We start from the raw sequence: 11,775 nt of genomic DNA on the forward strand, positions 1-11,775 counted from the left end.
AGACACGGGGTTTCACCATGTTAGCCAGGATGGTCTCGATCTCCTGACCTCGTGATCCGCCCGTCTCGGCCTCCCAAAGTGCTGGGATTACAGGCTTGAGCCACCGCGCCCGGCCCTTATTTTATTTTTGAGACAGAGTTTTGCTGTCACCCAGGCTGGAGTGCAGTGGTGCGATCTCGGCTCACTGCAACCTCCGCCTCTCAGGTTCAAGCAATTCTCATGCTTCAGTCTGGGATTAAAGGCGCCCACCACTATTCCCAGCTAATTTTTGTATTTTTAGTAGAGATAGGATTTCACCGTGTTTGCCAGGCTGGTCTCGGACTCCTGACCTTGGGTGATCCACTCGCCTCGGCCTCCCAAAGTGCTGGGATTACAGGCGTGAGCCATTGCACCTGACCCTTAATTTTTATTTTTAAGAACAAAATAAGGGTTTTATTCTTGCACGTATGTCTAGATGATCTTCATAATAACCATAAATAAATTCTGACTACTCCCATAATTTTCCCAGGCTTGTAGCTATCAAGAAAATAATTAGAGTATTTAAATATAAAAGTATGTATAAGAGCCTTAAAATGAGGCAAAGTTTTAGTATATTTCATTTATTGTTTTAAATTCTGTACTGCCAACAGAGGCTTAAAAAAAAAAGGTGGCTCCTTTTTTACATAAAACTGACAGTTCTCGCACATTTTTTCCTCAGTAGCAGGATGTAGTTCAGTTGTCTTTTAACAACGGGCCTGGCTTTTGTATTTCAGCTAGCCCAGGTTAAAGGTTTGGTATGTAGAATGCCCATGGAACATGAAACTGACTCACAAGAGTATCAAATTCTTGACCTTGGCACTTCACTTCAGTATTCTGAGTTGCCTAAGACACGTATGGCCCAGTCATAAGGCTAAAGCTTAAGGATAATTTTACAGTGTAATTTTGCAGTTGTAAGATCTCACTGCTAGCAACTCTCTTTTTCCAGACCACGCTTGACTGTCAATGTCATCTTATGCAGGTTGCTATTGCTGGGGCCCCAGTCACTCTGTGGATCTTCTATGATACAGGATACACGGAACGTTATATGGGTCACCCTGACCAGAATGAGCAGGGCTATTACTTAGGATCTGTGGCCATGCAAGCAGAAAAGTTCCCCTCTGAGTAAGTGCAAGCTTTTTTTTTTTTTTTTAAATTGAGACAGGGTCTCACTCTGTCACTTTGGCTGGAGTGCAGTGGCATGATCAGGGCTCCCTGCATCGTCAAACTCCTGGGCTCAGAGGATCCTCCCACCTCAGCCCCCGAGTAACTGAGTCTACAGGCACGTGCCACCATGCCCACCTAATTTTTTGTATTTTTAGTAGAGTCAGGCAGAGTTTTACCATGTTGCCTAAGGTGGTCTCAAACTCCTGGACTCAAGTTATCTGCCCATCTCAAACTCCCAATCATGCTGGGATTACAGGCATGAGCCACCGGGCACAGCCTAATTCAAGCTTTAAAATGAAGCTTATAAATTTTCAATTGTATTTTAAAAAATTGTCTTTAATCCTAATGGAAAATTCAAATACTGAAAAACCAAGATGAATATGTTATACTAGAATATCATGGCTGTTTCTTAAAACTGAATTACAGGCCAGTTCATATAATGTTTTTTTACAAGTTATATTTGAAGCAGTTGTTTTTGCTGAAAAAAGTTAAGTACACAACTTTCAAGGTGGAAAAAATGTTATGTCTGCCTGAATATATTTTACACATAGTTTTTCTGGGGACATGCTGTAATTATAGATGTGTTTTAATATTTTAATTATAAAAAATTGAACACAAGATCTTTTTTTAATCTTTCATTACATGTGGTATCTCGTTAATATGTTACAAATTTAATATTGAAAATATTGAACTTATTCTAACATTACAGTATCAGGAAGTTAATATGGTTAAGTATGATTAAATAAGTGAAATCGTTTTTCCAAATACTGCACTATTTTGCCTAATCCTGTAATACTTCCATTTCTCCAGACCAAATCGTTTACTGCTCTTACATGGGTTCCTGGATGAGAATGTCCATTTTGCACATACCAGTATATTACTGAGTTTTTTAGTGAGAGCTGGAAAGCCATATGATTTACAGGTGAGTTATTCTACATTTTCTGGATAAATGCAGTCATGATTAGTGATTGATTACTTTGAAATCTATTAACTGTAGGGTAAGTCCAGATTTTTAGAGTGTCCACCCTCTGCTTAAGAGAACTAAAGTAAGAGGCATATTTAGTAGTGCCTGTAGTTGGATAAAAATTAAGATTCTATTGCAGTCAGGCTGACATATCTGCCTATCAGATTACATGACTGTGTGTCTGTATCTGCTTTCAGTTTGGAAGCATGGAAAAGATGACAGGAAGTCCATTCACTGTTCTCCTTTGCTTTTCTTTTTCCGCTTTGAAGGGTGAGGATATGCTATTTTGATTTCATGGTTGTAAAAGGATTCTTAGGGCCTGATTATATGGTCTTTTAATTTTCTTTTATTTTACATTGACATTGGAGCAGAAACCAGCAAGTTACCCTCCTCCATTGCTCCATTTATAAATGATTATTCCAGTTTTTCTTAAAACTGTGTTTTACTCCTTAAATAGATTATGTGCACACAAAAATTGAAAAAATCACTTTTTCCTTTTTAACATTTCAGTTGATATTTATGTTTAAACTATGAGATATTTATAGCAGTAATTTTTAAGCTTTTTGGTTTCAGGACACCTTTACCTACCAAAGAACTTTATGTCAATTATATCAATGAATATTTCTCATACAAGATATTAAAACAGAAAATTTTTAAATATTTTAAAATAATAAACTATCAGCCAGGCACAGTGGCTCACGCCTGTAATCCCAGCACTTTGGGAGGCCAAGGTGGGCACAGATCACTTGAGGTCAGGAGTTCAAGACCAGCCTGACCAAAATGGAGAAACCCTGTCTCTACTAAAAATACAAAAACTAGTCGGGCATGGTGGCGCACGCCTGTAATCCCAGATACTTGGGAGGCTGAGGCAGGAGAATTGCTTGAACTGGGGAGACGGAGGTTGCGATCAGCCGAGATTGCGCCATTGCACTGCAGCCTGGGCAACAAGAGTGAAACTCCATCTCAAAAATGGTAATAATAAACTATTACATGTTAACACAAATCACATTTTTCATAGAGAAAAACTATATTCCAAAACAAAAAAATAATTTACTGAGAAAAACAGCAATATTTTACGTTTTTCTAAGTTCCTTTAATGTCTGACATAATAATAAAGAAGACACTTACATTCTTATGTCTCTTTCTGTACTCAGTCTGTTGTGATATGTTGTTTTGGCTAAAGTATGTGAAGAAAAATTTGGCCTCACAGAGTAGTTATGAAATGTGGCCAGGCACAGTGGCTCACGCCTGTAATCCCAACACTTTGGGAGGCCGAGGCAGGCAGATCACGAGGTCAGGAGATCGAGACCATCCTGGCTAACACGGTGAAACCCCGTCTCTACTAAAAATATAAAAAATTAGCCTGGTGTGGTGGTGGGCACCTGTAGTCCCAGCTACTCGGGAGGCTGAGGCAGGAGAATGGAGTGAACCTGGGAGGCAGAGCTTGCAGTGAGCCGAGATTGCACCACTGCACTCCAGCCTGGGTGACAGAGTTAGACTCCGTCTCCAAAAAAAATAAAAATACAAATACAAAAATTAGCCAGGTGTGGTGGTGCATGCCTGTAAACCCAACTACTCAGGAGACTGAGGCACGAGAACTGCATGAACCCGGGAGGCAGAGGTTGCAGTGAGCCGAGATCGTGCCACTGCACTCCAGCTTGGGTGACAGAGTGGACTCCATCTTTTTTTTTTTGAGTCTCGCTCTTTTTTTTGAGTCTCGCTCTTCGCCCAGGCTGGAGTGCAGTGGCCGGATCTCAGCTCACTGCAAGCTCCGTCTCCCGGGTTCCCGCCATTCTCCTGCCTCAGCCTCCCGAGTAGCTGGGACTACAGGTGCCCACCACCTCACCCAGCTAGTTTTTTGTATTTTTTAGTAGAGATGGGGTTTCACTGTGTTAGCCAGGATGGTCTTGATTTCCTGACTTCGTGATCCGCCCGTCTCGGCCTCCCAAAGTGCTGAGATTACAGGCTTGAGCCATCGCGCCCGGCCATTGGACTCCATCTTTTTTTTTTTTTTTGAGACGGAGTCTCGCACTGTCACCCAGGCTGGAGTGCTGTGGCCGGATCTCAGCTCACTGCAAGCTCCGCCTCCCGGGTTCACGCCACTCTCCCGCCTCAGCCTCCCGGGTAGCTGGGACCACAGGCGCCGCCACCTCGCCCGGCTGGTTTTTTTGTAGTTTTTAGTAGAGACGGGGTTTCACCATGCCAGCCAGGATGGTCTCGATCTCCTGACCTCGTGATCCGCCCGTCTCGGCCTCCCAAAGTGCTGGGATTACAGGCTTGAGCCACCGCGCCCGGCCTGGACTCCCTCTTTTTTTTTTTTTTTTTTTTTTTTTTGAGGCGGAGTCTCGCTCTGTCGCCGGGACTGGAGTGCAGTGGCCAGATCTCAGCTCACTGCAAGCTCCGCCTCCCGGGTTTACGCCATTCTCCTGTCTCAGCCTCCGGAGTAGCTGGGACTACAGGCGCCCGCCACCTCGCCCGGCTAGTTTTTGTATTTTTAGTAGAGATGGGGTTTCACCGTGTTAGCCAGGATGGTCTCGATCTCCTGACCTCGTGATCCGCCCGTCTCGGCCTCCCAAAGTGCTGGGATTACAGGCTTGAGCCACCGCGCCCGGCCTGGACTCCCTCTTAAAAAAAAAAAAAATGGGAGGAGTATTTTAGCTTTTTCAGTTAATTGTAGATACCATTATTTGATACTGTCCCAAAACTGGACAAGTGGTAGTTTCTTAAAGGTTGTGGGATTTTGTTTGTTTTTGTTGTTTTAAATATATATAACATATATACTTTTTATTATACATATATTTTTAATTATATATATATATATATATTTTTTTTTTTTTTTTTTTTGAGATGGAGACTTGCTATGTCACCCAGGCTGGAATGCAGTAATGTGATCTTGGCTAACTGCAACCTCTGCTTCCCAGGTTCAAGCAGTTCTCGTGCCTCACCCTCCTGAGTACGTGGGACTACAGGCTTGTACCACTATGCCCAGCTAATTTTTTTGTACTTTTCGTAGAGATGGGGTTTCACCCTGTTGGCTAGGCTGGTCTTGAACTGCTGACCTCAGGTGATTTGAGGCCTTGGCCTCCAAAAGTGTTGGGATTACAGGTGTGAGCCACTACACCCAGGTTTTATATATATATATATATATATATTTTTTTTTTTTTTTTTTTTTTTTTTTTGAGGCAGAGTCTCGCTCTGTCTCCCAGGATGGAGTGCAGTGGCGCAATCTCAGCTCACTGCAAGCTCCGCCTCCCGGGTTCCCGCCTTTCTCCTGCCTCAGCCTCCCGAGTATCTGGGACTGCAGGCGCCCACCACCAGGCCTGGCTAATGTTTTGTATTTTTAGTAGAGTCGGGGTTTCACTGTGTTAGCCAGGATGGTCTCGATCTTCTGACCTCGTGTTCCACCCGCCTCGGCCTTCCAAAGTGCTGGGATTACAGGCGTGAGCCACTGCGCCTGGCCTAAATATATTTTTTAAAGTAAATAAGAGATGGGTGTCACTAAGTTGCCCAGGCTGATCTCAAACTCCTAAACTCAAGTGATCCTCCCACCTCAGCCTCCCAAAGTGCTAGGATTGCAAGGTGAGCTACCATGCCCAGCCAATGAATTTTTTGTTATTTTTTAATTTTTTTTTTTTTTAATTGAAGTCTTACTATGATTCCTGGGCTAGTTTCAAACTCCTGGGGTCAAGCAATCCTCCCACCTCAGCCTCCCAAGTAGTTGAGACTACAGGGAATGGGCTCCTGCATCTGACTTAAAGCTAGGTTTTAGTGTGGAATCTGAAGTGATATATATAAACTTCATATTCTGTTACATTAAAGTGTAGATCTTATACTTCAAATGGATCTTTTACCATGCATTAGCCACCTGGAAAATAGTGGCTCACTGTGTTATTCCAGTCTTTCAAATGTTGACGCCTTTTATTATACAATATTTTAAAAATCACATATAGTTATATTACCACTGATATCATCAGAAAAGTGTCTAAGTATAAACTCATTAGTTAATAGTAGTAGATGCAAGTTTTCCAAAATCCTAACTCAAAATCCCAATTGGCAACAAATACTGTCAGTGTTGTCCGTGAAGTGGCCAGCTCACCTCATTCACTTTTGAGAAAATATTTACTGGATACCCTAAATAACCATAGTTGTCAGTCATTCTTTGAAGTTAAAAAAGGAGTTCCATTTTAAAAGCAGCAGTTCAGCTTGTGACTCATTCACACTAGTACTTTTCCTTGAGACATCCTGTAGCACAGGTGCTTTATGCATTCCCATTTCATAAACACAGAATATGAAAGACTTCTACTCAAAGGTTGTAACTTAATAAATTCTAATTTTTACCGCTACTTAATTGAAACTGATGTTTTTCTTTTTTATTGGAAGTGTGTGGTGGTGAGGAATACTGTGACTTCTAGTGCAGTTTAATGATAGTGCATTGATTCATGCTACCCAGCTTACTCACCTTTGCTTTTGCATCATCACTGTAAATGCTGACACAACAAGTAAAGGCAAATAGTGTCTTTGTGTTGTTCTAAAAGTAGTTTTGACCGTTTGTATCCCTTGAAAAGCTTTCAGAGACCTCTGAAACTCTATAGACCACACTTAGAGAACAAACCATTGGTCTACAGGTAAATCCATCATTAAGCCTAATTTTAATAAGGAAATCATAAGATGAGGAGAGGAGCGTTTAGATAGGATTTATTCTACAATATTGCATAGAGGCTGTGATTCATATTATTAATCCTGTTTAAAATCTCTGGAAAGCTTTGGAAGAGGATGTATTACTAAATTCTTTTTTTTTTTTTTTTTTTTTTTTTTTTTGTATCTTTATTTTTTGTTGTTGGTAAGATCTATCCTCAGGAGAGACACAGCATAAGAGTTCCTGAATCTGGAGAACATTATGAACTGCATCTTTTGCACTACCTTCAAGAAAACCTTGGATCACGTATTGCTGCTCTAAAAGTGATATAATTTTGACCTGTATAGAACTCTCTGGTATACACTGGCTATTTAACCAAATGAGGAGGTTTAATCAATAGAAGACACAGAATTGATCATCACACTTTGATACCTGCCACGTAACATCTACTCCTGAAAATAAATGTGGTGCCATGCAGGGGTCTACAGTTTGTGGTAGTAATCTAATACCTTAACCCCACATGCTCAAAATCAAATGATACATATTCCTGAGAGACCCAGCAATACCATGAGAATTACTTAAAAAAAAAAAAAGCATTAACACCATGTATTCATACTACCCTATTTTCACTTTTAATAGTATTATAAACTTCATGAACTTAATTAGCGTATTTTTACAGTATACTTTTGAGTTTGTTAAAATATGGTATTAGTGATTGGTTTGGTTCAGTTCCAGAATCTCTGACTAGTTACAGATTTGATAGCACTTAAATGTAATTGAATAGCTTATGCTTCATTGCTTGGGCATATCCAGCATGTTATGAACTAATAACTATTAAACTTGACCTAACCAGTCATTCATTATTGATTTTTCAAGGATAACTTAGTGGCCTCCTAAAGACACTTGTTTTGGCACTGACCAGTTTTTAGCCAATTTAATCTGTATCTAGTATAAATAATACTCATTTTTCTTTGATGATATTAATGGAGTGGGCTTTTCCTTTTGCATAAAGGCTAGTAACTGTATATGTAGCATGGATTTAATTAGTCATGATACTGATAATTACAGGCAGAAAATTTTTAATCAAATGATTAGAGCTTAAATATTTGCAGGCAAGTTTTTTTTTTTTTCCTTTAAGAAAAGGAAAAAGTACACATTCACTAGAATTCTTCAGAAAATTTAGTGGTGCCAGTTTCCATTTGGAATTTCCTTATTAAAATATTCTAGAATTTTAAGGAGATTGAAGGGAATCACAGTGGGGTGGGGAGTCCTGGGTTTGGGAAATGACAGAGAGAAGAGGTGGTGACGGCCTGATTAAAAACTAAGCAGAAGTAGTTTTAACAAAAAGACTCAGGAAAATGTTTGGAAACTGAAATTTAAACAACTAGAATATTAAGGAAACCAGAATCAATAAATTACTGTCTTGCCAGCACAGCTACAGAGTAACATGATTCAGGGGAGGAAGAGTTCCTTAGAGTTACTTTTATAATTCTTTTTTTTTTTTTTTCGTCTTAGGTTTAGAAATCCTACACATTTAAACTTTATCCTTTTAAAATTATTTGAACATAATTTAGATATTGAAAGCTTAAAATACAAATGTTTACAGATAACCTCTTTACCATAAACTAATCCCTGGCAAGCCATGGCTCTCTTTTTTTTGGTGTTTAAAGCCTATAAACAGTTTTCTTGAATGATCATGAACTTTTCTTGGTTTAGCACTAGGATTTAGCTATGAAGAGAGCTCATAGGCTTTCAGGTGCTAATTGAGATCTGCCCTGTTAGAGTCTTGGGGTGCTAGATCGGTCACATTGACACCAGTGGCAGGGAAGGCATCTATGAGTTTGATGCTTTTTATCGCACACTTCAGTGTTTAGAAAGTTATTACCAATACTTTTAAACAACACTCCCAAGAAAATTTGCTATATTTCTTTCTCATCACTACAGAGAGAGTAGATTTCCCCATAGAGAGCACAGTCTTCATTAGTAAGGTTGGTGACTACTGGTAAGAGGTGGACTTCATTGACACCAAGCGGGAGGTAGGGAAAGCCCAGAAATGGCAGGATGACATGGTGGTTCTGTCATTGGGAAAGGTATTGGGTTTTGCTGTTTGTGTTTATACTGTATAATAGATACCACACTTTTTCTTATTATCTGTATATGTATTGCTTTTCATGTTTGATATTTTCCCATGCCAAGATTTGTTTATATATATTTTCAATGTTAAATTAAATTGATTTGGGTAACTTTCTTCCCCAAGAAAGTATTTTCCCCTTTAAGTATATATCTGACTGTGGAGGGTGTTTTGTTTTGTTTTGTTTTGTTTGGACTAATTGGCCTCAAAGGATCTATCCTTATATGCAATATAAAGTAGAAATGGTATACAGTAGCTTTTAACCAGCTACTCCATTGAAACCTGTCACCCATTAAGGCTGTTTCTTCAAAATGGTATCTTTTATTTTGCTGAAACAAACTTAGAAAACTTCATGTACTCTTGAATTCACCGGTTCGGTGTTTTCCTTTTGCATGTTGCCTTCTCCTTTCCTCCTATCACAAAGAATGTTTCTATTATCACTCCCAGTCACTTAAATGCCATTCCGCTGCTTTAGCGGGAAAAAATACCTGAATGAATTCACTTGCAGAAAGACAGTTTGACTGAATTTGCTTTTTGCAACCAGTGTGGAAAATATCATAGTCAATTGAGGCAATCAGTAGAAATCTAACTAAAAGTTTGTACCCCATGAGTATGGGTAACAGCTTAAACGGCAAGAATATATAAAAGTAGCAACAGTTTAGTGGGAGCCAAAAAGCACTAGGTTACATAATATCATACTGTGTTTTTAAAGACTTGATAAATGTGTACACTTGAACAGCCATCAAGAGGGATAGTTACTTGAGCATTTTAGAGTAGTGGAACTCAAAATCTAAGATTCATCTGGGATACTTACTAAAAGAAATGTAGAGTTTTGAATCTCACTCTTAAAAGTATGTATTCCCAGGCTAGGCATGGTGGCTCACACCTGTAATCCTAGAACTTTGGGAGACCAAGGCGGGTGAATCACTTGAAGTCAGGAGATCAAGACCACCTTGGTCAACATGGTGAAACCCCGTCTCTACTAGAAATACAAAAAAATTAGCCGGGCATGATGGCATGTGCCTATAATCCCGAACCTACTCGGGAGACTGAGGCAGGAGAATCGCTTGAACCTAGGAGGCGGAAGTTGCAGTGAGCTGAGATGGTGCCACTGTAGTCCAGTCTGGGCGACAGAGTGAGACTCTGCCTCAAAATAAATAAATAAATAAAAATTTGTATTCCATTGATTTGGGTAGACACCAGGAATGTGCATTTCTAACAAGCTTTCCAGGCGATCCTACAGTAAGTCATCTATGGACTACTTTAAGAAACTCTTCTATAGAGAATGGAGTTGGATTAATAATAGGTGATTTTTTACACTGGACTGATTCACAAGAACCTAAACAGTAGTCCATGAAGCTGCTCATCTGTGGTAACTGTTTGGCCCTTCTCACTCTGAAAGCCGCAGGAGATGTTTACTTTGTTTCTATCCCGTTTGTCTGGAGATTAATTTTGGAATAAAAGTTTTTCTCTTTATGCCATTCCTGGTTCTTTTCCAAAGCCTCATGCAAGAGGATTAGGTCACAATGCATGCATTACCTTTTTAAAAAATGCAATGTTGATACCGATGCTTACTTTTTTTTTTTTTTACTACTTGTTTTATTCCTTCCAGATAGTATAGCCCGCCTTTCTGTAGCATAGTTCTCTTCAGGTGGAATGATTCCTGTGAGATTTCTCATTATTAAATCATGCATTTTCCAAGATGGAATCAATCTTTGATTTAATCTAATATTCTTATTTGTTAGAAGAACAACCTACATGCTAGAGAGAGAGGAGGAGATATACCCGTGACCACAGCCAGTTAGTAGCCAGTTGGTGCTGGACTCCAGCCAGGTGTCCTGCCTCATGGTAGTTAAATGATATATAGAAAAGGTAAATTTTTAAAGAAATATTTATTAATATATTCGTATAAAACATTTTAAAGGTAACCACATAAAAATGGTTAATTTTTCCATTCCAAAGTAAATGCTAAGCATGCTTATTAATGAAGCAGTACTTCTAATTAGTATATGACATTCTGAAGTTAATTAAACTCATTGCACTAAATGTGTCTTCCTTGGTATATTGGGGGATTTGAGGATTGGAATATAGAGTAGAGTGCTTGCTTACACCTGGGAGCCCATCTTATAGCTATTTGATGTAAGAAAAGAGACATGGCCATTTCTAAACTATATAAGGTGAGTAGTCTATTCCCAGCAGATATAAAAGAGAAAGAAAATTTTTTTGACTCCCACCTTCCCAGCCTCACCTATCCATCTTCCAGCCTCAAATATGGAGAAGTTAGTGCAAGGTGCTGGGCTCTAGGTAGTCATTTCATAAGTCCTTTACAGGTAAAGAAAAAGTAGTGTTTGTATGTTTGTTTTTAAGTAACCCCAAAATAAATTTATGTTGTATTCAGCAAAATTGGAGTTCAGGTGTTTAATTTTAGAACATAAAGTGCCTGCTGTTTTAAGCATTGACTTGTATAAAAAGAATTGCATGTCTCACTCCAGTAAGCTTATGGGTTTTCTCATTTTTAGGTATATGGCTTTTAATCATGTAAAGTGAAACATTAGTTTTGTTGCATTTTATTACAGGTTCTTTGTTGCAATAAAGATGCTGCTGAAATTAACTGATTTAAATGTTCCTTTTTCTCCCATTTGCCCATGGGAAATGTACAACCTTGCCTTGATTAGTGGCAACTATGGAGTGACTAATACACATGAACAAGGTCATGTGCTTGCAGTGGAGAAGAGAGACTGCAGTATAAAGGATTACATGGGGGTTTTAGTATAAACACTAACCAAAATGCATCCAAGCCTAATGGGAGGTGTGCAGAGAACTGCTTTCTATCTGCAAGTGGTTCCCAACAACCAGTGGTTG

At 39.3% G+C, this 11,775-nt stretch overlaps 1 protein-coding gene across 10 annotated transcripts in view; it reads left to right on the plus strand.

Annotated features, from left to right (window-relative positions):
• DPP8 (dipeptidyl peptidase 8) overlaps positions 1–11,524 on the plus strand; it is a 79,328-nt gene extending 67,804 nt beyond the window's left edge. For 9 of the 10 annotated variants that reach the window (XR_004057309.1, XM_010355507.2, XM_030930569.1 and 6 more), the window contains 3 exons: positions 998–1,140; positions 1,993–2,104; positions 6,992–11,524. Coding sequence is in view for 8 of the 10 variants with exons in the window: in XM_010355507.2 (XP_010353809.1) it covers positions 998–1,140; positions 1,993–2,104; positions 6,992–7,114 (378 nt within the window). In the remaining 2 variants the exon portion in view is untranslated. Of the gene's footprint in view, positions 1–997; positions 1,141–1,992; positions 2,105–6,991 lie in introns of those variants that run through there. The other variant, XR_004057308.1, reaches the window with a different exon arrangement.
• The last annotated feature ends 251 nt before the right edge of the window (positions 11,525–11,775 follow it).

The sequence above is a fragment of the Rhinopithecus roxellana genome, chromosome 5, assembly GCF_007565055.1.
Source record: "Rhinopithecus roxellana isolate Shanxi Qingling chromosome 5, ASM756505v1, whole genome shotgun sequence".
Taxonomy (NCBI): domain Eukaryota; kingdom Metazoa; phylum Chordata; class Mammalia; order Primates; family Cercopithecidae; genus Rhinopithecus; species Rhinopithecus roxellana.